General features: G+C 60.2%; 1 protein-coding gene across 1 annotated transcript; it reads left to right on the top strand.

The window, feature by feature from the left end:
• The first annotated feature begins 9,714 nt into the window (after positions 1-9,714).
• On the top strand, positions 9,715-26,022 carry LOC133760570 (protein FAM131C-like). The gene is made up of 7 exons (XM_062193107.1): positions 9,715-9,764; positions 21,407-21,522; positions 22,118-22,153; positions 22,379-22,472; positions 24,121-24,303; positions 24,520-24,630; positions 25,195-26,022. The coding sequence occupies exons 1-7, from the start codon at positions 9,743-9,745 to the stop codon at positions 25,452-25,454; spliced, it is 822 nt and encodes a 273-aa protein (XP_062049091.1). The 5' UTR covers positions 9,715-9,742; the 3' UTR covers positions 25,455-26,022.
• Positions 26,023-26,832: the final 810 nt, after the last annotated feature.

Here is a 26,832-nt window from a genome sequence, read left to right as displayed (position 1 = left end):
CCACCCCTCTGTCTTCTCCGGGTGGCCCAGTCCTCGGCCCTGTCGGCATCACTGTTGCCCGGCGTGGACACCAACCCTCGAAGCTGCAGGTGTCAGCGTCTACACCTTCTCAGTGACCTTCTAAGGAGTCTGCCTGGGCCAGGCCCTGTTCTAAGCGGGGCTTATTCCAAGGTCAGCTTGCTGGACCCTCACAGCAGCTCGGTGAGGTGGGCGCTGTTAACGATTCTCACATACAGGTGCGATGAACCGGAGGCCCGGAGTGACGTCACATGGGTGGCAGAGCCAGTGCTTGAACCAGGTGGCCCACAGGCCTGAAGTCACATGCCACCTCGCTGGCTCTGCGGCCCACACCCTGACCTGCACGTCTCTGAAATTTCCGTGGGCTCTCAGGGCAAGGAGGTCTCCATCCCTGCTCAGCGACCACCGTAGCTTCCGCCTCACTCTGGGACGGGGCTCACCACTAGACTGGGGTGTCGTTGGCCCCACCCACTCACAGAGTCCCCACCTGCCACTCTGCAGGTGGACCAGGGATTCCAGCGCAGGCAGAGGCCTGGCTTCTCCACAGTGCCCTCTGCTGGTCAGACCAAGCACTGCAAGGGCCTCAGGGCTGGCAGCGGCTGTTTGATCGCGGACGGGTAATGACCCCTGGGTTTATGGGGCTGCTTTTTCCACCAGGCTCAAAGCGCTTTCCCATCTGTGATCTCCTTGGCCTGGGAGCGGCTGCAGTAGTGTGGGAGGGCCTAGCATTCATCTCCCCATTTTACAGATGAACACTGAGGCCTGGAAGGGGGCGGGCGAGCCCTAGCGTGCGGCTGGCAGATGCAGCCCTGTTCCTCCCAGCCTCTGGTTACACAGGGGAACAGACTTGCCTGAGTGTGTCCTGGGCTAGGCTCCTGGTGTCCTTTCCCACCCCATCTGGATCCACCTGCAGAGACCTGGAGCAGGCCTGGGCCGGCTCACCGAACGCAGGGCGCCTCTGCTGTCCCACCCAGGAGGCAGGACGGGGGCACTCCTGCCAGCCCGGCTGCAAAGGCCAGGTGAGGCCGGGGGTGGGCAAGCCAAGTGGGCCTTGGCCCAGGCTGGAGACTTCAGCCCTGCCCACCCCAAGGCCTGACCTGCAGGGGATGCCCACCACCCCCAGCAGACCTGGCCAGGGCGTCAGGGGTGAGAGGTTGGGGGAACCGGTCACCACTCTAACCCCAGGTCTCTATCCGGCCCACTGTGTGGCCCTCCTGGCGTGTCCCAACACTTGTCAATTTACTGATTTATTCCAATGACTTTTCTCTTTTTAAAACATGTATTCATTTGAAAGGCAGAGTTACAGAGAGAGGTGGGGGAGAGATTTAGAGAGAAAGAGATCTTCCATCCGCTGGTTCACTCCCCAGATGGCTAGAGCAGGGCCAATCTGAAGCCAGGAGCCAGGAGCTTCCTCCAGGGTTTCCCATGCAGGTTTAGGGGTCCAAGCGCTTGGGCCAGCCTCTGCTGCTTTCCCAGGCCATAGCAGAGAACTGGATTGGAAGAGGAGCAACCGGGACTCGAACCGGCGCCCATATGGGATGTGGGCACCACAGATGGCAGCTTTACCCACTCACCACAGCGCCAGCTCCTCCAGTGACTTTTTGTTTTAAAGATTTGTTAATGTATTTGAAAGGCAGAGTTACATATAGAGAGAGACAGACAGACAGATACATATACACACACAGAGAGAATCTTCCATCTACTAATTCCCTCCCCAATGGCTACGAGGAAGCCAGGAGCCTGGCGCTCCATCCGGGTCTCCCATGAGAGTGGCAGGGGCCTGAGCACCTGGGCATCACCTGCAGCCTTCTCAGGCGCATCAGCGGGGTTGGAGAAGAGCAGCTGGGACTCGAGCTGGCGGCGCTCTGATACGGGATGGGGCTGCAGCCAGCAGAGGCTGAACCCGCTGCACATCATGGCCCTGCAGCTGTTCTCAGTGTGGCAGACACACGGCCCCTGTGACAATAGGTACACATAAACGATAGGTAGACAAATGAGCGTGGGTGTGTTTTAAGAAAACTTTATGGGGCCGGTGCTGTGGTGTAGCGGGTAAAGCCGCTGCCTGCAGTGCTGGCATTCCATAATATGGACACATGATATGGAGTCCCAGCTGCTCCACTTCTGATCCAGCTCTCTGCTATGGCCTGGGAAAGCAGTGGAAGATGGCCCAAGTTCTTGGGCCCCTGCGCCCATGTGAGAGACCTGGAGGAAGCTCCTGGCTCCTGGCTTCGGATGGGTGCAGCTCCGGCCATTGCGGCCAACTAGAGAGTGAACCAGTGGATGGAAGACCTCTCTCTCTCTCTCCTTTTCTCTGTATGTAACTCTGACTTTCAACTAAATAAATAAATCTTAAAAAAAAAAAAAAGCTTTATTTACAGGAACAGGCTGCGGGGCGTTTTGGGCTCGATTCGCTGAACCTGCCCTGCGCTCTGAGGCCGCTGGGGCCTCGTCGGTTTGCTGCCCGCTGAGTCCATTGCTTGGACAGACAGCACCTTGCAGGCATCCTTCAACCAGTATTGGAAGAAGGAAGGTGTGAATGAGAGGAGAGCGGAGGCTGGGACCCGAGGGATGTGTGAGGTCTGGGCTGAGGAGGGCGGTGCGCTGCCTGGGCAAGCATCCGGGGCAGGAGAGAGGGGTGGCCACCGCGCTTGGGCCCAGGAGTCACAGACTGGCAGTCACCCCCGAGGTCAAGGTGGAAGAGAATGCTGGCAGGGCCATGTCTGAGCACCTGAGCCCTCCAGGCGGGGACAGGGAGCCCCACTAGCGGTGGGGTGCCAGTCTCCAGCTAACCGGCCTGGCCTCAGTCTCCGTAGCTGTACCCTGGGGGTCAGGAACAGGAGGTGTCCACGCTCACGCATGTGCTGGCCTGCCCAGAGGCTCTGTACCAGGTAGAGAAAAGAGACTCTTGGAGCAGGTGTTGGGTGCAGCGGTTAAGCCAATGCTTGGACACCTCCATCCTGGATCAGAGGGCCTGGGTTCAAATCCCCGTGCCCCGTCTGCCTCAGCTTCCTGCTAATGCACACCCTGGGAAGCAGTAGGCCATGGCTTAAGTACGTGGGTTCCTGCCGCCCATAAGGGAGACCTGGATGGAGTTCCTGGCTCCCGGCTTCGACCTGGCCCAGCAGCTGCTATAAGGATTTGAGGGAGTGAACCAGCAGATAAAAGACTTCTCTTAGTCAAAGAAAAACAAATAAATAAAATTTCATATTAAAAAGAAAAGACCAGCCCCCCCCCCCCCCTCGGGTGGAACCTTGCAGCCCACAGCGGGAGAGGCAGAGGCACCGATCCAGGGCAGATACGGCCCCAGGCTGGAGCTCGGGGCTTGGTGACCAGAGCAGGAGCCACGTTTCAGTCCCCTCCCCCTCAGCTGACACCTGAGTGCAGGTGCAGACACAGGACGCACTGGGGTGCATTTCTGGTACTTTCTGGGTCAGTTGGCCAAGGCAGGATGGAAAAATGGCAGGAGTTAAGAATGATGCTATCTAGGGCTGCCCCCTGGTGGCCATGTGCTGCATGACACTGAACCCAGATGAGCCTTTTTCTCCTGCAGAGATCTTGAGCCCCTAGGGGCAGGTGTTGACCTCCTGAACCCTGGGGAAGGGGTCCTGTCTTAGAGCAGCTCCGTGGATGAGTCTGGGCAAGCATTTCAGAGACAAATCCGTAGACCCCAGACGGGAAGCTTCCCTAGGGAGGGGGCTGGTCTCACCCCAGCCACCGAGTGCCTTCCATTGGATTTGGAGCACCCTGAAGGCCCTGTCTCCACCATCGGACTGAAGGCTTACCCTCCTCCCTCTCTCCCTGTCCCACCTGGTCCAGCTGTTGCCCAGGGAGCGAGGGGAGAGGTGGCCCCGGCCCCAGTCAGGAGCTGGCACACTCGGGGGTCAGCCCGTGGGCTCTTTTCTCAGGCTCCTGGGAAAGCCCCAAGCCCTTGACCCCCTGAATCCCGGGTCAGGGCCAGGGCTCTAGGGAAACTGAGGAGCCTCTAAGGAAATACACGGGCTTCACCTAGTTTGCTTTGCAAATGAGCAAACAGGCCGGGGCCAGAGGCACCGTGAGGCTCCTGCTCTGTGGCCCTGGCCCACCTGCAGACCAAGCCTGGCTGCACTCCTGGTCCAGGTCAGTCCCTCTCTCTGCCCCGCCAGGCCCCACTCAGCCCTCAGCATGGGCCCTGTCACAGTCACTTCCCTGGAGTGCACCCGCCACGTCCAAGGCCGGATCAAGACCGTCTCTTCCACCTCTCGAGGGCCCATTCCTGAGCTCCCAGGGCTGCGATTCCAACAGTGTCTGGGTCGTTCCTGGACAAGCACCTGCCTCCCCCAGCGCACAGGGACCTGTCTCGTTCACGCCGTAATGCCAGCAGCAGGCGGTGCTGGGCACATGAGAGGCACTCAGTAAGAGTTTGCTGGGTGTAGGAGAGTTTGATTCAGTCCTGGCTGTAGCCGCTGCCCGCACGTGCATGGATGTTGGCCAGGTCTCAGTTTCTTTCTTTCTTTCTTTCTTTTTTAAGGTTTATTTAGTTATTTGAAAGTCAGAGTTACAAAGAGAGAGGAAAGGCAGAGAGAGAGAAAGAGAGAGAGAGAGAGAGAGAGAGGTCTTCCATCCGCTGGTTCGCTCTCCAGTTGGCTGCAACGGCCAGAGCTGTGCCGATCTGAAGCCAGGAGCCAGGAGTTTCCTCTGGGTCTCCATGTGGATGCAGGGGCCCAAGCACTTGGGCCATCTTCTACTGCTTTCCCAGGCCACAGCAGAGAGCTGGATTGGAAGAGGAGCAGCTGGTTCTCGAACCGGTGCCCATAGGGGATTCCGGCGCTTCAGGCCAGGGCGTTAACCCGCTGCACCACGCCCACCCCTAGGTCTGTTTCTTGCCTTCATTCAGCACATGCTGGTTGAGCACCTCCTGAGCTTTGTCTGGGGCACAAGATTCGAATTCAGATCTGCCAGGCTCCCGGTTCTGTTCTTTCTTTCTATTGGGCTCCGCCTTTCCTAAGGAGCTGTCCAGGCCTCGGGCAGACCCACTGGTCCCCAGGATGCCATCTATGCCAGCAGTGCCGCCAGAGCTCTGCACACGCCCCGGCTGCCGGCATCCCACAACATCTGGTGCCGGCGCACCGCTGCCTGGAAGCCATCCCCATGCCCTTGGCGGGAGTGACGCCCCTCTCACACGCTTGGGAGGCAGTGCTGTCCGCCCTGCCCCGAGCGAGGTGCACCTGGAGCCCCATACCATCCCCTTGCGCCCCCTCCCCGCCCCCCAGGACCGCCTGGGCAGGGTCTGGTCCGAGTCATCGCTGAAGTAGCTCCGCTGGTGAATTGTTCTCTGGCCCAGCCCCACAGCGTCTCCTCTCCACGCTCTGGTGCCCACAGCAGGCCAGGCACTCGGCGCTGGTGCGTGTCTGTGGCCGCACAGGAGCTAGGGTGGGGGTGGGGGGCTGCAGGAGCCGGGGGCCAAGCCAGGGGTGAAGGCCACAGCCTGGAGCGCTCGCCCAGCCTCTGCTCCCTGTCATGGGCAGCGGCGGGTCACAGGGCTGTGGGGGAGTGGGGAGGCGGCACGTTCTTGGAGCTGCCTGCACAGGGTCCGCTGCGGCAGAGTTCCAAGGTCTGGGAAGGTGAACATGGACGTGCAGGGGAGAGCGCCCTCCCCCGCCCAGGGCCGTGCGGGGCTGACAGCGAGGCTGGGGTCTAGCCCACTCTGCTATCCGTTTGCTGTGTGACCTTGGGCGAGCCCACACCCCGCCTCTGAGAGCCAGTCTGTACCATAAGGGGCTAACTTGGATGGTTCCGACCAGCTGGAATGGCGGAGGCTGGGTCGACCAGATAGCTGCACCCGGCCAGCTATGTCCCTGAGCTGGTGAGGGAGCGAGGGCCCTGGGTGGGGCTGCTGGCCAGCCTCTTCCTCCTCGTCCCGTCTGAGGCTGGTGTGGGGGTCCCCAAGCCTTCTCTCCCCTGTGAGCTGTCCTGACCTCTCTGCGGGGGTCCTCTTCTGTCCCCTCTGCCCCAGAGCTGTCAGACTGCCAGCCGCTTTGAGCCATGACCGAGCAAGAGCAGCCTGCGTCATGGTGAGTCAGAGCCCTCCCTCGCAGCCAGCTCCAGTCACTCGGGGACAGGGAGAGGGAAAGGACAAGCCTGGCACTGAGCAAGGTACTGGGGCGTGCACGGCGGGAAAGGCCACCCCTTCCCCCAGGTCGGACCTGCGGGCTGACGTGGGGACCCCGCTAACTCAAGGACAGGCCCATCCGCCCCTGTGCGCCCCGGCACATAGTAGGTGCTTCGTGCAGACCCATCAACCAGAGGCTCCTCCTACTTCTGCTGGGTGCAGGGCAGCTGTGGGGAGGTAATAAGCGGCTGGGTTGCTGTCACTGTCAGGGCTGTCTCTGTCATGGGGGGCGGGATTCTCTAAGGCGCAGGGTTGGCACAGCTGTCTGCACTTCAAGTCATCTTAGGCGACTTTTGACACTTAACGCAGAGTGCACGCCATGGAAATAGCGGCTCTCCTGTATCGTTCAGGCTCCTGGGGTGGGAGCATCCAGCCCACAACATCGCCTGGTCTGGCACTGCCAAGGCAACCACAGGCAGGACGCGAAATTCAGTAACTCCATAGCGGGCTACCTGTCAGCTGATCATTCCGTATGTCCCGCAAATGGAGTTATAAAGCCCAGGTGGCCCTCGGCAGAGCAAAAGCTCTCCTTTCCCCCTGTAGTCCCAGGCAGCAACAATGAGAAAAACAACACCCGCATGTGTTCCATACAGACACAGCTTTGTCTTTTCCAAATATTTCCAGTCCACAGCTGGTCGAATGTGCACGTGTGCAATTCATGTACACGCAGGGCTGTGCGTACCTGCTATACGCCAGTCTTTTCGCACAGATTATTTCATTAGCACCACGAGGTGAAGCGCTTGTGCCCAGCTAACAGAGGACGAAGCTGGAGGCTCAGGAAGGGGAAGCAGCTTCTCCAAGGTCACACAGCTGTGAGAGCTGAGCCCTCATCGCGCCCAGGTGTGCTGGCACCACAGCCAGCTGCAAAGGCCCTGTCCCCTGGGACTTCCCTGGGAGAAAGGGGTCAGCACACACCCCGAACTGCCCACCCCCGGGCCCCGATCTGCCCTGGGAGGAGCCTCCAGCCTCACCCCTCGCTCCTGCCTCAAACCTTGTTTATCCTGCAAAACCTGCAGGGTTATCTCAGCTGCCTCACCTGGAAAGCAAGGCACCATGACACCTGGCCTGCCTGGCGTCAGCTGGGTACAGGTGGAGCAGGCTGGAGTGTGTGACAGCGAGGACCTCGGACACTCAAGGGTTGTGGCAGACACTGGGAGGTTGGCTGAGCCTCCCCAGGGGCTGCTGTGTGTGTGTCAGTGTGTGTGACTGTGTGTGTGTTACTGTGTGAGTGTGCCTGAGTGTGCGTGTGATGGTGAGACTGAATGGGGGTGTGAGAGTGAGTGTATGAGTGTGTGCACGTGTGTGTGTGACTGTGAGAATGTATGAGTGTGTCGTGATAGTGTGAGACTGAACGTGTGTGTATGGGTGTGCGGGAGGGTCGGGGCATGTACACGTGGGATTGTGTGTGTTCACATGGGAGGACATGAGTGAGTGTGTGCATGTGTGAGTGTGTATGTGTGTCGCTGTGTGAGAGTGCATGAATGCGTGTGTGATGGTGAGACTGTAAATGGGGTGTGAGAGTGTGTGTGCACGTGTGTGTGTGTGACTGTGTGAGGATGTATGAGTGTGTTGTGATGGTGAGACTGTGACTGTGGGTGTGAGTATGAGTGTGTGCACGTGTGTGTGACTGTGTGAGAGTGTATGGGTGTGTTGTGATGGTGTGAGACTGAATGTATGTGTAAGAGTGTGTGGGAGGGTCGGGGCATGTACACGTGGGGTTGTGTGTGTTCACATGGAAGGACATGAGTGAGTGTGTGCATGTGTGTGAGTGTGACTGTGACTCCGTGTGGGACTGAATGTGTGTGAGTATGTGAGTGTGTGTGCACGTGGAGCGGTGTGAGTGGTTGGAGTGGGCCACTGCTGCTCCCTTAGAGAGGCCACCCAAGGGTCCCAGGAGGACCCTGCTGGATAAACCCTGAGAGGCAGCTTTGCCCCTCCCCCCACTGCCTGAGAGCCTTGTCCAGCAGCGGGGCCACCAGCACAAATAAGAAGTTGACACTCCACAGTCTCAGACCCTCCCAGGCGAGGACCCCTGGGCAAAGCACCTGCCTCCTGGGCCCCAGCTGTGGTGCTACCAGCCTCCCGTGTCAGCACCATTTCGAGTCCCAGTTGCCCCATTTTTGATCCAGCTTCCTGCTAATGTGCCTGGGAAGGCAGCAGGTGGCGACTCAAGAACGTGGGTCCCTGCCATCTGCTGGGGAGCCCCAGATGGAGTTCCAGGCTCCTGGTTTCTGTCTGACCCAGGCCCCGTTGCTGCAGACACTTGGGGATTGAACCAGCTGATGGAAGATCTCGCTCTCTGTGTCAAACAAACAAGCAAATCTTTAAAAAAGGTTATCTGGGGCCGATGCTGCGGCATAGTTGGCTAAGCTTCCCACTGCAGTGCTGGCATCCCCTGTGGGTGCCTGTTCGAGTCCCGGCTGCTTCTCTTCCGATCAAACTCTCTGCTATGGACTGGGAAAGCAGTAGAAGATGACCAAGTGCTTGGGCCCCTGCACCCATGTGGGAGACCAGGAAGAAGCTCCTGGCTCTTGGCTTCAAATCAGTCCGTCTCTGGCCATTGTGGCTATTTGGGGAGTAAACCAGTGGATGGAAGACCTTTCTCTCTGTTTCTCCATCCCTCTCTCTGTAACTCTATCATTCAAATAAATAAATAAAGGATATCTGACTTCCGTGAGCCTCAATGTCTTCCTCTGCATAATGGACACAATGGGGGCTGGCGCTGGGCATAGCAGGTGAAATTGCCACCTGCAACACTGGCACCCCATATGGGCGGCGGTTCGAGTCCCAGCTGCTCCACTTCTGATCCAGCACCCTGCTAATGTGCCTGGGAAAGCAGCAGGAGATGGCCCAAGAGCTTCAGCCCTTGCATCCAGGTGGGAGACTGGGATGGAGTTCCTGGCTCCTAGATTTGGCCATTGTAGCCATTTGGGGAGTGAACCAGCAGATGGAAAATCTTTCTCTCTCTCTCTCTCTCTCTCTCTCTCTCTCTCTCTCTTTCTGTGTGTGTGTGTGTCTTCCTCTCTCTGGATGTCACTCTGACTTTCAAATAAAAACAAAATGTATTTTTTAAAAAGTGGACATAATGGGAGTTATTGTGTCACTCCCCCACCACCCCCACCCCCGCGGCTTGTCAGGCTGTCGTTTCGGTTCAGGGGAGGTTGTTTACGTTGTGACCCAAATGCCAGAAATCTCCCTGCCCCCACTTGCCCCTTCCCTGACCTTCAGCCCAGCCACCAGGAGGTGGGAGGCGCTGAGGACCGCTGGACCCCTCCCCGCCGCCAGCCGGGCCAGGCAACAGGTGCGCGGGGGGCGGGGCGGGGGCGGGGCGCCCTAGGGCCGCGCCCCCCGCTCCGCGCCCTGGCAGCTGCGGGCGCGGCGGCGGTGGCGCTGGTGGCGGCGGCGGCAGCGGGGCTACCCGGCGACCGCGGAGGCCCGGCCGAGCGGATCCCCGGTCCCCGCGCGCCTGCTCGCCTGCCTCGCGCCAGCCGCGCGTGCAGCCCCAGCCCGCGGAGACATGAGCGCCCCGCGGCCCGACGCACCCGAGGCGCAGCGGCCCGGCCCCGCGGCCCCGTGATGGGCTCCTGCGTGTCGCGAGGTGAGGGGGCCGCGGGCCGGGGCGCTGGGAGGGAACCAAGGGCTGGGGGCGGCGACCCGTACTTCCCGGAGCAGCCGCACCCCCAGGGCCACGGTGCCCTGAGCGGACGGGGCAGCGCCGAGAGCGCGTGCGAGGGCACCGCGGTGTGGCCGCGCCTGGCGCCCAGCAGCCACGCAGCCCCTGCCGTGTGCCTGGGAGGGAGGGAGCCCCGAGTCTTCCTGGCTTCTCTGGAGGGGCCGCGGGGGCGTCCTCCGCCCCAGACCCCCAAGGCGCAGGCTTCACCCCCATCCCCAACCCCACTCCAGCCCCTGAACCCACTTGGCAGGAAGGGCTGTGGTGGGGAACAGGTTATGAAGAAGGCCCCTCCCCCACCTCGTCCCCACCCTCTCCTTGGTCAGGGGACAGGAAGGGACAGAGGACACCTGATGTCCCCAGTAACCCTGGGCCTTCCTCTGCTTCTCACCGGACCCTCCACCCTCACTCACCAGAGCTGGGAGCCACCTGCCCTTGCCTGCCTCTCTTGTCTGTGACTGGGGGGTGGGTGCAGGGTTGCACCTGCTGCCCGGCAGGCTGCTAAGCTGCATCTTAGGAGAGGTGTTGGCTTGGGGCCCTCCTCCCCTGGGAGCCCCCTCGGCACACAGTGGGGGGGGAGGGGCAGGGCTGGGAGAGCAGGACACTTTGGCCTTGGCTCTGGCTCTGCAGATTGAGTCCAAACCCACTGAGCCCACACACAGGGTCTTGGGGAGCTGCTACCACATCCATCACTCCCCAGATCTTGCTCGGGTGTACGGGAGGTGCCCTGGGAGGGATGTGGAGGAAGGAGTATGGCACCCTTCCCCCGTCCTCTGGACTCTGAGGGTAGCTCACGGCACTAAGGGGAGTGGGCAGGAGGGATCAGGGTGGGGAGGGGAAGGAGGAGGGCTGGGCCCTGTGAGGTTCATTCGCTGACCCCCTGATTCGGCTGAGAGTAATGACACCTACTGCGTGCCGGCACCGTGGACCCAGCGTAGCACCTGGACTGTGACAGCCACTGCCCAGCAAGGGGAAGCAGTCTTAAGAGGAGTTAAGGGTCCCTTTGGACAGCTGTCGGTGCCCGAGGGGCTCCAGAAACCTCCAGGGCTCTGGCAGTCTCTGGGTGGGACCAGCTGCAGGTGTTAGGGGTCCGGGTGGGGCCAGCTGCAGGTGTTAGGGGTCCGGGTGGGGCCAGCTTCAGTGTTAGGGGTCCGGGTGGGGCCAGCTGCAGGTGTTAGGGGTCCGGGTGGGGCCAGCTTCAGTGTTAGGGGTCCGGGTGGGGCCAGCTGCAGGTGTTAGGGGTCCGGGTGGGGCCAGCTGCAGGTGTTAGGGGTCCGGGTGGGGCCAGCTTCAGTGTTAGGGGTCTGGGTGGGGCCAGCTGCAGGTGTTAGGGGTCCGGGTGGGGCCAGCTTCAGTGTTAGGGGTCCGGGTGGGGCCAGCTCTAGGTGTTTGGTGATTCCTCAGAGACTGTGTCCCTTCCACATGCCTCGGCCATCTTGTGCCAGGCGCCGTAGGGCCCCAGCCCCAGATGGACCGGCCTGTGAGCTGAGGACTCACTGGGCACAGGACAGAGGGGGAGCGGGCAAGACACCCGCCAAGGTCATGCTGTGGGCCCGGGCCCTGGGAAGCCCTTGCCTGGTGCTCCCTCCATGGCACCCTCCGCCAGGGCCATTTGCGGTCACCCTGGCAGGTCTGTGCCGGCTCCACCCATCCTTTGGAAGCCTGGGCTCCCCACGTGCACCTGCAGTTCTGTCCACCTCCTGAGGTTCAGCATGCAAGCAGGAAGCTGCATAGAGGAAGAGGAGCTTTGAGGGCAGAGGACTGCCGTTGTCCCCAGAATCTGGGTGGCCGAGCCACTGAGCGGAAGCCACTTGCCCCTCTGCTTGTCACTCATCATTTCTCTGAGTGCTTACACCTTACCAGGTACTGGTCTGAAAGTAGTGGAGCAAAACGCTGACTTGGGTTATTGCTACCACAGTCCCTGTTTGTATCCGAAGCAGGGGACAGCTGAGTGATTTGCCTTGGGCCACACAGCTAGGACTTAGCAAAGCTAGGATTTGAGCCCTGACATGCAGACGTCCTTAGTGTCTACCTCACCACCCTGCACCTGCCCTCCTCCTCTGGAGCTGTGGGCTTCCACGGGTTCCTGAGACCCCCACCTGGTCTCCTCGCCTGCACCAAGTGCTTCCCAGGGCCAGGTACACAGTCTGAAGCCCAAGCCAGGGCCGTGAGCCCCATTCTGCCATACTGCTGTATGAGGCTGCCGCGCCACACCCCAGGCCACCCCATCCCAGCAGGTGGCTCCCGCTCACTTGAATCCCTGCCGCACCACTCACTAGTTCCTTGATCTTATAACTGTGTCTCAGCGTTCTCGTCTCTAAAATGGGAATCCTAACAGTACTGACGTCGTGGGGGTGCTGGGGGGATGAAATGGCTTAGTACCTGTGCAGCACTCAGACTGGAACCTGTCACGTTGCGAGCGCTCAGAGGCTTAGCTGGTGCCCTTGGTGTCGCTCTATGCAGACCTTGGCTGGACAAGGGGAAGCTGCAGAGGCCCCGGGCGCCGGCCTGCCTCCTGGGAAGAGGCACTTGAGGCCCCGGGGACAGCGGGGAGGTGATTGGGGCCGGATGAAGGCGACTCGCGCTGTTTCCAGGAGCTGTTTTGTGTTCATCGTCTATTTTTAAGCCACCATTTGTTGGGCGCTTCTGCTGGGCCAGCCTGAGCCTTGGCTCTCCTGACCTAGATAGCTCTCATTCAACCCTGCGGGGCAGAAGTGGGGCTCAGAGATGGGGGTCTGTGTGACCCCAGTGCTGCTGGGGACCCCTGCCCTCACCTGGCGATGCTCAAGGCAGCACCCTTGGGGGGATCATTCGGATGGCTCCTGTCTGCCTGGGGCTGACCGCCTCCACCAGTGTCCACCTGCAGGGAGGAGAGGGGGGGTTCACAGCTGCTCCTCCTGCCCCAGGCCTCCCTGCCAGACCGACCCTGGGGGTCTCCAGTGGAGACTGAGGGCTTTCTGCTGGAAACTCGGACGTCTTGGATGTCTGGGAGGCAGCTCCAGCTCTCAGCCCCGCACTACCCGGGGGCCGTCTTGCCGTGGCCCTCGGGTTGCCAGGGCGCAGGCTTAGACTGGACACTCTGGGGAGACGGAGGAAAGGACAGGTGGGACCTCGCCCTTTCGGGGCTCACAGTCTGATGAGAGACACAGTTTTGCCCTTGGAGGAATCTAGCGGACTTGCAGGACACACGCTTGGACAGTTGCCTGAGGCCCCTCTCCAGAGGTTGGCCCAAGGCGCCAGCAAAGGTTCGGGTTTCACACTGGCTGGAGGCTGCACTCGTCCCCGCCGCTGATGACCTTGTGTGGTGGTTGAGCCTCTCCCAGCCTCAGTTTCCCCCTTGGTGAAGTGGGCATCGTGCTTCCTACCTTGCAGGGGGGTGGGTGTGAGAGGTCAATGAGAGATGGCGGGTGGAAGGCCCAGGACACCCTCTGACGCTGAGTAGGTGGCCTTGGCACATTAGAACCGCTGATGAGGGTGCCCTTCGCACAGGGGAGGCCCATCTGGGCAGGCTGCTTGGAGCAGGTGGCGCTAAAGCAGGGTGTTCAAAGAGGCTGCACCCCAGGGTGGCAGAGACAAGCGGAAAGGAGCTGGGCTGTGTGGAGTCCTGAGAAGCACCTGCTCTCCCTGCAGCCGGGGTGGGGATGAAAAGAGACCACCTTGGGCAGCTCTGAGCAGCACTGACCCACGGGTGAAGTTACTGCTGTGTCCAAGTGACCCAAAACCAAGTGTCCTGGGTGTGGTGGACATTGCCTCTGCCACGTTCTGTGGCCTGCTCTTGTGGCAATGACTCACCAGGCAGAGAGGCCAAGAACTCACCCTCTGTGGAGTCCCCAGGGCAAGCACTGACCTAGGGACAGGAGCAGAGGGGCAGCTGCCTGTGGTCCACCCCGCTGCCTAGAACGAGGACCTGAGGGGAGAGAGACGGGCCTCCCGCCATCCTCGCGGGGCGTGCCCTCGTGTTCTCACTTTACAGATGAGAACCTGAGGCTCATGGGGTCACGTTGTGTGCCTGCAGCCCCGGAGCTGGCAGTGGAGAGTCGAGGTTTCCACCCATGGCACGGACCACGAGAGGAAGCCTTGGCCACTTGGTTGTGTTCAGAGCCAAGGACACCGACTGGCACATCACCCTGGGCAGCACACACCCCGGGCCCCGGTGGCCAGAGGGATCCTGGCGTGCATTCGGCCGCAGGTGCTCGGAGATGCTTTGAGAAGCGCATGGCTGACCGGGGAGGAGCAGCACAGGGGTGGAGCCAGGTTCTTGCTCCGTTACTGTGTGATATCAAGAGATTGACTTTCTCTGGTTTGCTGGGAGAGAGCAGGGTTAAACTTGGACCTTCCCTGCCCTCCTGGGGCCTGGAGCTCTGGGAGACCCCCGGGGGAGATGGTACCATGGTGACGGATGGGCTGGGACTCTGAGGAGCAGCCGAGGGACCCGGATGACTCTGAAGCAATTGAGAGGAGCCTGAGCAAGCAAAGAAGGCCTGCAGCAAGAGGGGATTAGGTTAGACATCAGGAGGGACTGGCTGGGTGGCTGTCCACTAGGGCAGCTAGTGGAGCTGGTGTGGGCAGGCAGGCTCGTCCTTGATTAGCAGAGCAGGTATTTGGGTGACAGCAGAGGATGTAGGACTTCTGGATAACACCCCTCTCCTTGCAGGATCAAAATAGCCCCCTATGTTGCCGTGGCAACCACAGGCCGGGGGGAAGTGGGGAGGGGGCAGGTCTGAGAAGGGGCTGCTGACCCTGAGGTCACGGGAGGGGGTTGTGGACCGGGGAAGAAAGGGGGTACACCCCCATCTCCCTTGGGAGAGGGCAGCAGTCTCAAGAGTGGGAGCTCAGGGTCCCCTCGGGCCGCCCCACCCCCCCCGGAAACTGTGTTTTTCCAGTTGCCGGCGGTGACGTGGCCGGGTCCCAGCTGGGCTAAGAGCAGCCTGTGATTTCATCCTGGGCCGCTTCATTATCTGACATCTCCATGGCAACCTGTCTGTGACATCACGGGACCAAAGTCCTCGGAGGGGAGAAGGCAGCTTGGTCAGGTGAGGTGAGGGGCAGGCAGGCTTGGGGACCGAGAGCCGGGAGTCCCCCGAGCCCACCACCACCTCAGAGAACGACCTTGCTGGAGTCACGTCTCCTCCTTCCAGCCTGCTCCGTGCTCCCCTCTCCAGCAGAGCCAGCCTCACTGCGGGGCCTGCGGCCGAGGACTTTCACAACAGCTTCAGGGGCCACCAGCGCCCTAGGAGTGTGCCGGCTCCTCTCAGCCCTCCCAGGGGGGGCCTGCAGCCGGCAAGGTGGCGAGGAACACCTTGTGCCTGACCTGCAGAATTTCTGGAGTGTTAAGCGTGGCAGCTTTAAACGTGTTTGAACGCACAGGAATAAATGTGCTTTGCATTGTGACCCAGGATGCCTACACAGAAGATTCTCACCATCCATGTGTGTGCGAGCACACAAGCGTGTCCATGCCATTTGGACAGAAGCTTCAGGAAACAGTACTAAGTCCAGCACTGCTGCCCTCAGCTCTGAGTGCCTCCATTCCACTCTGTTCCTTCCTTCCTTTCCTTTTAAAGATTTATTTATTTGTTTGAAACGCAGGGTTACAGAGAGAGAGAGAGAGAGATCTTCCATCTGCTGGTTCACTCCCTAAATGGCCGCAGTGGCCAGAGCTGAGCTGCTCCAGGAGCTTCCTCCAGGTCTCCCATGTAGGTGCAGGGGTCCAAGTTCTTGGACCATCCTCTGCTGCTTTCCCAGGCCATCAGCAAAGAGTTGGATTGGAAGTGGAGCAGCCGGGACTTGAACCGGCACCCACGTGGGATGCTGGTGCTACAGGCAGTGGCTTTACCTGCTGCGCCACTGTGCTGGCTCCTCCACTCTGTTTCATTTCATTTCTTTTTTTTTTAAAAAAAGATTTATTTACTTATTTGAAAGGCCAATTTACAGAGAGAGAGAGGGAGAGGCAGAGGCAGCGAGAGAAAAGTCTTCCATTCACTGTTCATTCCCAAAATGGCTGCAGCAGCCTGAGCTGGGCCAGGCTGAAGCCAGGAGCCAGGAGCTTCATCAGGGTCTCCCACGTGGGTGCAGGGGCCCAAGGACTTGGGCCATCTTCTGCTGCTTTCCCAGGCCATTAGCAGGGGGCTGGATCAGAAATGGAGCAGCTGGGACTCGAATCGATGCCCATATGGGGTGCCGGTGTCACAGGTGGTGGCTTTACCTGCTGTGCCACAGTGCCAGCCCCTCTGTTCCATTTCTTAAAATGACCTAGTACAAGGCTTACATGTCTCACAGAACAAGGTGCCCCCGACTTTCACACTGCCTTTGTGAGGACAGAGACCCTGAAGCCCAGAGAGGGACAAGGTCAGCTCAGGGTCGCAGAGCTGAGACTGTGGATAAGGAGCAAGAAATGTTGCACTCTGTGCGGGGCTCAGCTGAGCCCTCTCGATCCATGCCGCTCCACGCCGTCCTCACGGCTCAGACCTCCTTACACCTGGCTCATTGGAGGAGGGGCAGTTACTCCTGACCCTGCCTTCCTTTTCTACAGTCCCTGCCTCGCATGGACTCACCCCTACCTTCCTGGCTTGTCCACCTGTCCACAGCCTTTGGGCTGATCCTGGAGCTCTCTGCTGCACACCACATCCGGTCCAGTTGGGCTGGAAGTTGTCCTCTGGCCTCCAGCCCAGTAAGCACCTGCTTGCTTGCAGCCTGAGGACTGCGTCTGCTCCTTATTCTGCTGGCCTCTTCCCCTCTTGGGGGTCCCTCTCTCTTCTCATGAATGGGTGTGGCACGGGGAATTTGGGAAAAGGGGCCAGGACGTGTGGATGTCTGGCGCTCTCATGGCCGTTTCTTGGCTAACACGGGCTCGTTGTTGAGGCCTCGGTGTGGCCGGCACCCAAACGTTCACACCTTCCCTCTTGCAGCGGGTATTCAGTGACACCCTGTGGCAGGTGCAGGGGCTGCCCCAGAGAACAAAGCAGGCCAGATCCCAGCTCTTCCAGAGCTCTGTGCTGGTGAGAGGCACTGAGTGTAGCGTGTAAAGGGTGGAGACCGGCAGGTGTCATAACCGATAAGATAGGGGGAAGCCGTGCTGAGGTTACAGCACTTGAGGAGAGACCAAAGTGGAGGGAGGGAGAGACCCTGTGGTGTCTGGGAGGAGAGGGTTCCAGAGGGAGGGAAGGGGTGGACAGTGCAAAGGCCCTGGGGTGGGGAATGTGCTGGATGTGTCTGAGGAGCACCCGGAGAGTGATCTGCGTGGCCAGGGTGCAGAGGGGAGCGTAGTGGAAGAGGAAGTGGGGCCACCTTCCGGGTTAGGGTGGTGAGTTCTCCAGGAGCCATGGGAGGGGGCCCTTCCCATTCTACAGCCTCTGTCTTCAGAGATTTCTCCTGGTTTCGCCTTCCTTTCCTTGCCTACTCCCTGTTCTCTTGAAGCGATCCGCCCTCCAGCCTCTTGGCACTGAGGTCCCTTGGCCCTGCAGGCAGCTCCTGGGGCTGGGGTGGGTACCAGTGAGGCTGAAACATGGTACCTTCCTCAGCACTTGACCCCTGGGAAAACTCACGGTCTTGGCCACACCAGAGGTGGGAGGGCCGGCTGTCCTCCTGCTTGCCCCACCCCTGCCTGCTGGTCTCTGCGGTCTCACTGGTTATGCAGACATCCGACTGGGGTCTGGCACCCCCAGTTGCTGCCAGTGACCCTCTGGGCACACGGGAGAGGTGGGTAGGGTGAGTCAGAGAGTGGTGCAGGGTTGGGACACAGAGCCCATTTCAGCACCTTGGACAGGGCCAGGGGCCTAACCACTTCCTGTTACAGAATAAGAAGTCGCTCAGGGGTCCATTTGACAGATGGTGATATGGAGTCTGGAGGAGATGAAGTCACCCCCCGCCCCAGGTAGTAAAGAGCAGCGTTGGGATGAGACCCTGGGCAGGGTGGCTTGGCAGCAGCTCCCCGGGAAGACGGGGGTGCCCCTGACAGGTAGAGGGCATCTTCCAGACATGCAGCCCAGCCAGGGCGCCGTCCGGGCGAGAGCCTCAGGCAACCCCACCGTGTGAGCAAGCCTGAATTTTCTGGACCCAGACAAAAGAGCCAGGGTCCTGCGTCAGGTGGCCATTGGCTAAGGGCTTTGCTGTGGGTGGAGCCGCCACACGGTTCACGTATGGTCACATACCAGGTATCCATCATGGAGCTGACAAATGACTGTTTCCAGTGACAATATCGTTGTCACGACATTGGAGCTGTCATAGGTTGTCATCCTACTCCCTACTCCCGTGTGTGGCGATGCAGGTGTGAACACACCTACCGGCTGCCCGGTGTGTTACAGCATAGCAGGCAGTTAGGCACTTGCTACCGGATTGTGGCAACACTGACTGTGTTGCTGGTTTATACATTACTCTACTGTCAATCATCATTTTAGAGTATACTCCTAATTATAAAAGTTCACTATAAAATGGCGTCAGGCACAACACCACAGTGCCAACCCTGCAAAGTATATTTTAAAGTGAATGTTATTACAAAAGTCAAGTTTTTTTTTTAATTAAAAGTTTATAAAGCAAAAAGGTTACCATAAGCTAAGGTTAATTTAGCATTGAAGAAAAAAAATTGGTAAATTTGGAAGTTAAAATGACGAAGAGGGGAGAGACAGAGAGATCTTCCATCCTCTGGTTTATGCACCAAGTGGCCACAGAGGCCAGGCCTGCACCAGGCCAAATCCAGGAGACAGGAATTCTATCCGGGTCTCCCACCTGGGTAGCAGCAGCCTAAGCCCTTGGCCGTCACCGCTGCCTCCCAGGGTGTGCGTTAGAAGAAGCTAGATGGGAAGCAGAGGTGGGACTCGACCCCAGGCGCTCCGATATGGGATGTGGGTGTCCCACGTGGCAGCTCGGCATGCCGAGGCCTACGCTAACCTGAATGACAATTTTTCTTTTCTGAAATAAAATTTTAAAAGATAACTTTAGTGTGGCCTCTGTGTGCAGTGTTTGGAATGTGCAGGGGTGGACGGTAGCGTCCTAGGCCTCCGTCCTCCCTCACTGCCCACCCCCTCCCTCACCTGGGGCAGCTTCCAGTCCTGCCAACTCACTCTCTGTGAGTATTCTTACACATGGGCCTCTTGTATTTAAAAAACTTTTTGTCTTCTTATTGAGTTTTTTTTTAAAGGTGTTATTTATTTGAAAGGCAGAGTGAGACAGACAGAGAGGCTAACATAGAGCTTTTTTATCTCCTGGTTCACTCTCCAAAGGGTGGCGACAGCGGGGACTGGGCCAGACTGAAACCAGGAGTCTAGCCCATATGGGCAGCAAGAACTCATGTTGAACCATCATCTGCTGCTTCCCAGGCTCATTAGCAAGCAGCTGGCTAGGAAGCAGAGGCGCTGGGACTTGAACCAGAACTCCCACATGGGTTGCTGGCACCCTAAGGAGCAGCTTAACCTACTGTGCCAAACCCCACCCCAGCATGGACCATTTAAAATCTTTTTTGTATCACATTATAACTGTACCTTTTCTAGGTCTCCATATACACAGCCACGCAAGTACTAACCATTGTGCTACAGCTGCCTGCTGTTTGGGTTCCTCCCCTGGGAGCAGTAGGCTGCCCCACCTGTCCTAGGTGCATGGACGGCCCTACCAGCTAGGTGTGTGTCTGTGCACCCTACGGTGGGCGGGCAGTGATGAAATCCCTAATGAAGCCCCTCTCAGGGGCTGCAGTGAGGAAGGAGGTGGATTGGCTGGCACAGAGGCCGGAGAGGGAGCCCTTTGGGCTTGCTGTTGGCTTTGAGGGAGATGGGGAAGGCAGAGCAGGAAGGAAACTCGCAAATTTTTAGTTGGTGCAGCTGGGGAATGGATTGCCTCATTTTCTAAAGCTGGGGAAGGGAGACGGCACGTGTGAGCCAGCGTTTGTCACCGTAACAAAGTCGCAGAGACAGCCTGATTCTACAGGGAGGAGAGGTTTATTTTGGCTGCCAGTTCTGGAGGTTCACAGTCTGAGATCAGGCACCTTGGTCCATTCTCCAGGGCTGGTGTTCTTGCTGGCCCAGGGCATCACGTAGCAGAAGGCAGGGCTCCCCACGTGCATCCGCCCAGATCCAGTACAGGGTCCCACCCCCAATGTCGTAATCCAATCCAAGTCGCTTCCCCATGGCTTTGCCCCTAAACACTCCCACTGGATTGAGTTTCCAAATTCTTTTTTTTTTTTTTTGACAGGCAGAGTGGACAGTGAGAGAGAGAGACAGAGAGAAAGGTCTTCCTTTGCCATTGGTTCACCCTCCAATGGCCGCTGCGGCCGGTGCACTGCGCTGATCCGAAGCCAGGAGCCAGATGCTTCCTCCTGGTCTTCCATGCGGGTTCAGGTCCCAAGGACCTGGGCCATCCTCCACTGCCCTCCCGGGCCACAGCAGAGAGCTGGCCTGGAAGAGGAGCAACTGGGACAGAATCCGGTGCCCCGACCAGGACTAGAACCCTGTGCCTGCGCCGCAGGCGGAGGATTAGCCTGTTGAGCCGGGGTGCCTGCTCCAAACTCTTAATGCCACTAAGTAAGACTGTGGGGACCAAACTCTCAAGTTTAGGAGGCACATATCCAAACCGCAGCAAAGATGTGTGTGGGGTCGCTGCTTGCTTTTGTCCCAGTTCTGTATGACGTCCCTTTCTGGTGTCCAGAGAGTGGGAAGTTGCGTGGAGCCCCCAGCTCAAGGGGGGGATTCAGGCCTGGGGTGTGGATGTAGGCATCAGCGTGGCAGAAATGCCATCTTTGGGGGTGGAGAGGGAGGAAAAGGGTCTGCAGGGGGTGTGGGGCAGGCAACAGCTAGGGGTCAAGGTGGGGGGAGGGGCTGCCACAATGGGGACTGGGGAGCAGCTGTTGTGGTGGGTGGGCGCCGGGGGGTGTGGCTTAGGGAGGCAGAGGGGGCCAGCGTGGTCTGGGGGCCACTGAGCTCGGGGAAGGCGGGGTCAGAGGAGTCAGCCTTGCACTTGGCCGTTGGAAGTTTTCTGGCAGCTACACGCGTGCCTCTCGTGAACCCCACGTGGCACAGGTTGGGGAGAACAGGAGGTGGCGCACACCTCTGTGATGTGGGCAGAGGTGTGGGCCAGGGCTAGAGGTCGCGGGAGGTCAGGAGTTTGAAGTAGGAGGCATGGGGGCTGCTTGCTCAGACAGGTGTGAAGTCCCCAAGCAGAGGAGGCACAGGGGCCTGTGTGACGCTGACAGGTGCCCCTGATGAGGAGAGCGGCACCCTTCCGTCCAGGATTGCTCCTGAGTGTAGGCAGGCGGGAATCAGCCCCTGTGAGGACAGCTCGCCTCGGATGGAGGGGGCAGCTCTGCCTCTCTCGGGGGAGGGGAAGGAGGAGATGCGGGCACAGGTGCAGGCAGGGGTGGTGTGGGAGAGAGGTCAGGCTGGGGCCTTCCAGAAGCTTCCAGACCAGGGTGGGGTGGGGAGAGGCCCCCAGCAGGGCCCAGGGATGAAGTGGCAGTGCCCTGGAGTCTGTGTCCTGTGGAGTCGCCGTGGGTAACAAGGCCAAGGTCGTCTCCAGGCCTCCGTGGACACACTTGGCAGGTGGGGGAGGCCTGGGCTTCCCTGACCTCACCCCGTCCCACTCACTTCCAGATCTCTTCACAAGTGCCCACAAGGACTGCCCCATGCCCCAGGGCACGGAAACCCTTGACCCACACCTGTGCGAGGGCCGCCCGCCCGCCACTGCTCCAGACCATGTTGCTGGCAAGGTAACAGCCCCTCCCTCCTGCTCCCTCCCTCTGCCTGTGCCCAGATTCCAGGCTGTTCCCACAGCTCCCGACAGGGGGCGCCGTCCCTGCCAGCACAATTGGGTCCTTGAGGTTGGGGATTCACCTGGACGAGGGTCTGGAGTGGGCTGGCATCCAGGGACCAGGCTTGGCCTGGGTAGAAAGCACAGCCCAGCCTGAGGCCCACGGCCCGAATTAACCCAGCCTTGCAGACGGCACCTTCGCTCCAGCCCTGCTGCTAGTGAATCTGGCCCTGTACTTAGGTCATCACATCCAGACATCCAGGGGTGTGTGTGTGTGTGTGTGTGTTAGGGGACCTTTTCCTACTTTGTGCTGTGCACACTCCACCACCAGCTGTGAGGTTTGGGGCATTGTCTGCCCCCAGCTAGGAAGTGGCAAAGTCAGAACTCAAACCCAGGTACCGCCCGGCGGTACCACAGTGCCCCCTCCTTTCTCTGCATGTGTGTGGCAGGCCCAAGGTCAGGGAGCACTGAAGGCCAGCCCGCGTCACCACCCAGGGCTCGGGCCCTAGAGCCGTCTGCTGGCCAAGCCTGACTGCTCTCTCCTCTTGTTGCAGGACAAACAGATGGATTTCTGTTGGGATCCTTGGCAGGTCAGTGCCTTGCTGTGCCCTGGACTAGCCACCTGCTGCGGACTCCATCGCCCTGGGGGCAGCGGTGGACCTGGGAGGGGGTTGGTGGGATCTCACTGGCCTTACCCCCACTCCCCTATCCTGCCCAGGGGAGCTGGGTGGGCTGGGGGATGGCGGTGGTGATGGTGGAGGCTGTCCCGTGGCGTCTGCCCCTTCCTGCTCACTGCTGCACCCCCACCCCCACAGAGGTGCTTCCAGACCACCAATGGCCACCTGTGCCACTCCAGATCCTGCGCCAGCAACTACAACGTGGCTGCCCTGGCCACCTCGTCTCTCGTGGGTAGGTTCCTGCTGCCCCTCCCCTGGCCTTGGAGCTGGCCCCGCCCACCCTGGACACAGCCTTGGGGAGCCAAAGCTGAATGGCAGCTAGGTGGCGATGGAGTCAACATTTTCTTTTTTTTTTCCTTGGGAGGCAGAGAGACAGAATCTTCCATCAGCTGCTTCACTCCCAAAATGACCACAACAGCTGTGGTTGTCCCAGGCCAAAGCCAGGGACCCAGAACTCAATGCAGGTTTCCCACGTGGTGACAGGAGCCCTAGTGCTTGAACCAATCCCGGCAGCCTCCCAGGGTGCACCGTGGCAGGAAGCTGCCATGGGCATTGAGCCGGACTGGAACCCAGGCACTTGTCTGGGATATGGATGTCCCAAGGAACATCTTTTTTTTTTTTTTTAAAGATTTATTTGAAAGACAGTTACAGAGAGGTAGAGACAGACTGACAGAGAGAAAGAGAGAGAGAGGAGAGAGGTCTTCCATCCTCTGGTATACTCGACAATGGCCAGAGCTGTGCCGATCTGAAGCCAGGAGCCAGGAGCTTCTTCCAGGTCTCCCACATGGGTGCCAGGGCCAAAGCACCTGGGCCATCTTCCACTGTTTTCCCAGGTTTATTAGCAGGAAGCTGGATCAGAAGTGGAGCAGCCAGGACTCCAACTGACACCTCGTATGGGATGCTGGCCCTGCAGGCCGGGGCTTTTTTTTTTTTTTTTTTTTTTGACAGGCAGAGTGGACAGTAAGAGAGAAAGAGACAGAGAGAAAGGTCTTCCTTTGCCGTTGGTTCACCCTCCAATGGCCACCATGGCCGGCGCACTGTGGCCTGTGCACCACGCTGAACCGAAGCCAGGAGCTAGATGCTTCTCCTGGTCTCCCATGGGGTGCAGGGCCCAAGACCTGGGCCATCCTCCACTGCACTCCCGGGCCATAGCAGAGAGCTGGCCTGGAAGAGGGGCAACCAGGACAGAATCCGGCACCCCGCCCAGGACTAGAACCCGGTGTGCCGGCGCCACAAGGTGGAGGATTAGCCTATTGAGCCGCGGCGCTGGCCAGGCTGGGGCTTTAACCCACTGCGCTACAGTGCCTACCCCAAGCAACATCTTAACTGAGCCAAACAGCTGCCCCGATTCAATTCAGCACTTTCTACCACAGGCTCCAAGTGGGACTTTGGGGTGGCCCGGATCTCCCCGATGTTGCCAGGCCTGGTCTCCCTGCCCTCTGCCACCCACGTCCCCTTGGGTCGGAGTCTCCAGAGCAGAGCTTGAGCAGGAAGCGGTTGTGTAGGAATTCACTGAGGGACAGCTCGGGAGAGAAGCGCCAGGAAGTGAGGGGCGGGGGACAAGGGTGAGAGCTCGGTCAGGAAGGACTGGGGGTGTGGCCAGCATGGAGAAGGGGGCATGGGGTCAGAGTGGGGGGCATCTGAGCCCAGGGGGCCGTGCAGCCCTGGGAGGCCCTGTGAAGGGAGGGATGGGAGGGACTGGGTGGGCCCTGGAATCCTATAGGGCACTTGGCAGGGGTACCGGGCATCCCCTGTACTCAGGCATGGATGGATTGGGGATGGACCACCTGATGGCCCTGAGGAGAGACCCCAGGGGTTGGGAGGGAGACCTGAGCAGGGTGTAACGTCGGGACGGTCCCCCAATGCCCCCAATGCCCCAGGGGTGGTGCAGAGCATCAAGGACCACATGACCAAGCCCACGGCCATGGCACGGGGCCGTGTGGCCCACCTCATCGAGTGGAAGGGCTGGAGCGCCCAGCGATCGGGCTGGGAGCTGTCCCCGGCCGAGGACGAGCGCTACCACTGCCTCCCAGATGAGCTGCGGGAGGCCCGCTTTGCAGCAGGTCAGCGGGAAGGGGGAGCGGAGAGGGGCCCCGGCCGCTCTGCAGGGGTGGAGCGGGGCCTCTGGGAGCGGGGTCACTGTATGGGCACCGTGTGGGCGGGCAGAGAAGGCACGGGGTGGGTGTGGCTGGGCGTAGATGGGCAGCCCCGAGAGGTGGCCCCTCAGCCGGTCCTGGTGCCAGCGCTGCCCCCACTTGCCCATACCCCACTGTCCCTAGGGGTCGCCGAGCAGTTTGCCATCACAGAGGCCACGCTGAGCGCCTGGTCCTCGCTGGACGGTGAGGAGCTGCACCTCGGGACCAGCCCCCAGGACACAGATCAGCTCCAGGGTACAGCCCGGGGGCCTGGGCTGGGGTGGGTGGTGCAGAGCTGCAGCTGGAGGCCTGCGGCCACCCCAGGCTGTGTGATGCGGGCAAGACCCTCTCTTTCCCCAGCCTTCGTTTTCTCATCTGTAAAATGGACCCACTGCCCAGCGGGTGCCACCCACATGGGGAGAGGGGGTGACGAGCACCAAGTACTTTCTGCTTGCAATGTCCCTTACTGCCCTTGCGGCACTGGGAGTGGGTCCCGTCGTCCCCTTTTTACAACTAAGGAAACGGAGGCACCAGGAGGCTCTGAAGCTCACCCCAGGTGACACAGCCAGAGGGTCAGAGTGAGGATGTGAAACTGGGCACCGGGCCCAGCCAGGCACCTGGCCCCAACCCTGTACCCTCCCTGGAGTGGCAGAGAGGAGGTGGACACAGGGAGGTTCAGGGGCCTGGCCGAGGTCACACACTGGGCAGCCGCAGTGGGGCATGGGGCAGGGGTTGGGGGCCGGTCATCCTCCCACCTGGAGGGGCCACTGTTCAGGAGCCCGGATGCATCCCCCCCCCCCCCGCCTTTCTGCTTTGCAGGCCTGCAGGACAGCTTCCTGAGCGGCCCCTCACGGGATGACAGCCTCCTGGCCTTCTCCTCGCCCGACTCCCCCGATGAGTGGCCCTCCCCCTCCCCCCTCCCTCCTGCCAGCCCCCAGCACCCCAGCCCTGAGCAGCAGCATCGGCAGCGGCTGCCCGGGGACCTGGGGCCCATGGCGGGGGGCTGCCTGCAGGGGTCGCTCCCCTCGGTGGACAGCGGCTCCCTCTCCGAAGAGGAAGATGAGGTTTTCTATAACTGAGGTGGGGGCTGCATGGGGCCAGCACCTGCCCACACCGTGACCTTGGCCAGTCCATAGCCCAGGCACATCTGGACTCTGGGAACGCCGCTGGGCATCTCTGGACCACTTGGGGCAGGCTCAGGGAGGAAGCGGCAGGGATGAGGGCTGGCGCTCCTGTGGGTCACTCTGTGCTTTGGTGGACCCGGCCATCAGAGGCAGCCTGAGCCCTCTTCGTCTTTCCCAGGCTCAGGTGGCACGGCCCCTTGCCCCTTGTCTTCAGGGAGCTCAAGGACACCGACAGATGCTGGGGCCATGGCCCCCAGAGGCGCTGCTGCCAGTATCCCAGGCCGATGGCCTCGTGGGGACAGAGAGACCCAATAGGAGTGGGGCTGGGGACCCTGCCTTGACCCTGGGCTCAGTCCCCGCCCTGTGCACCTGCTCCCTGGGGAAGATGAGGTCACCTCCCTGGTGGCACAGCCCCTACTCGTTGGCACCTTCAGAGTCTCTGTGTCTGGAGTGTCCACCTGGCTCTCCCCGCCCCAAACCTGCTCCCTTGGTGCCCCCACTGCCACCCCCGTCGTCCTCACGGTGCCCTGGTATTAAAGCGGTGGGTTCACCAGCATGCACTTGGCTGGTCTCTGCTGGGGAAGGCGGGTGCCTGGGCCCCTGGGCAGGGGTTCTGGAGGGACCTAGGGAAGGGTCCTGGCCCCTAGCACAAACACAGCTGTTCCACCTGCTGCCGCCCAGCCAGGACAGGCCCCCTGGAGTGTTAGGTTTAAGAGACGGGTCTGAGAAGGCTCCAAGACACCCGGTCAAGGTAGGGGAGCCGTCTATTGTGGTGAGAGCAGCAGAGGAAAGTGAGGAAGATGCGAGCCGCGTGGACAGCAGGCGGGGGTCTGAGGAGGCTCAGCCCCCTGAGTTGCGGGTGGCCGTATTTTTAGGCTCCTTGCCCGAGCAGGGCCGCGAGTTCTTGTAGAAACCCACACCTACCGCAATAAATGGGCCTGGAGGAATAAAGCCCTTGGCCAGGGCTGCTCAGAGACCACAGTGAACTCTTAGCGGCCCGTGGCTAGCAGGGAGCCGGGAAAGTCCACACAAGCCTGCAGTCTCAGGCAATGAATACCAGGGTCATGCTGCTTTCATCAGGTGTGGAATTAGCCATCTGTGTCTCAAGGCCCAACATGGAGGACGCCCCAGACACTGTGGACGCCCCAAGGGGACACATCCAGGACCCCTCCTCCTTTTTCACCTGTGGCTCATCCAAGGGCTGGGCCGCTGGGTCTTGCCTATCCAGGAAGAGAAGCATCCCAAGGCCTGGGGGATCCTGTCTCCATCCCAGGAAGTGGGGCATCAGGAGGAGACGAGGGACCCAGGCCACAGTGGCCCCGTGACCGCCAGT

Source organism: Lepus europaeus, chromosome 5 (assembly GCF_033115175.1).
Source record: "Lepus europaeus isolate LE1 chromosome 5, mLepTim1.pri, whole genome shotgun sequence".
Lineage (NCBI taxonomy): Eukaryota > Metazoa > Chordata > Mammalia > Lagomorpha > Leporidae > Lepus > Lepus europaeus.
The sequence above is the reverse complement of the archived record's forward strand: the minus strand, read 5'-3'. Positions and strand labels throughout refer to the sequence as shown.

Excerpts from the sequence above, each read along its gene's own strand:
- LOC133760570 (XM_062193107.1), top strand. The coding sequence starts at position 9,743 with ATGGGCTCCTGCGTGTCGCGAG. Across the intron at positions 21,523-22,117 it reads CAGACCATGTTGCTGGCAAG|GACAAACAGATGGATTTCTG; the intron begins GTAACAGCCCCT and ends CTCTTGTTGCAG. Across the intron at positions 24,631-25,194 it reads GGACACAGATCAGCTCCAGG|GCCTGCAGGACAGCTTCCTG; the intron begins GTACAGCCCGGG and ends TCTGCTTTGCAG.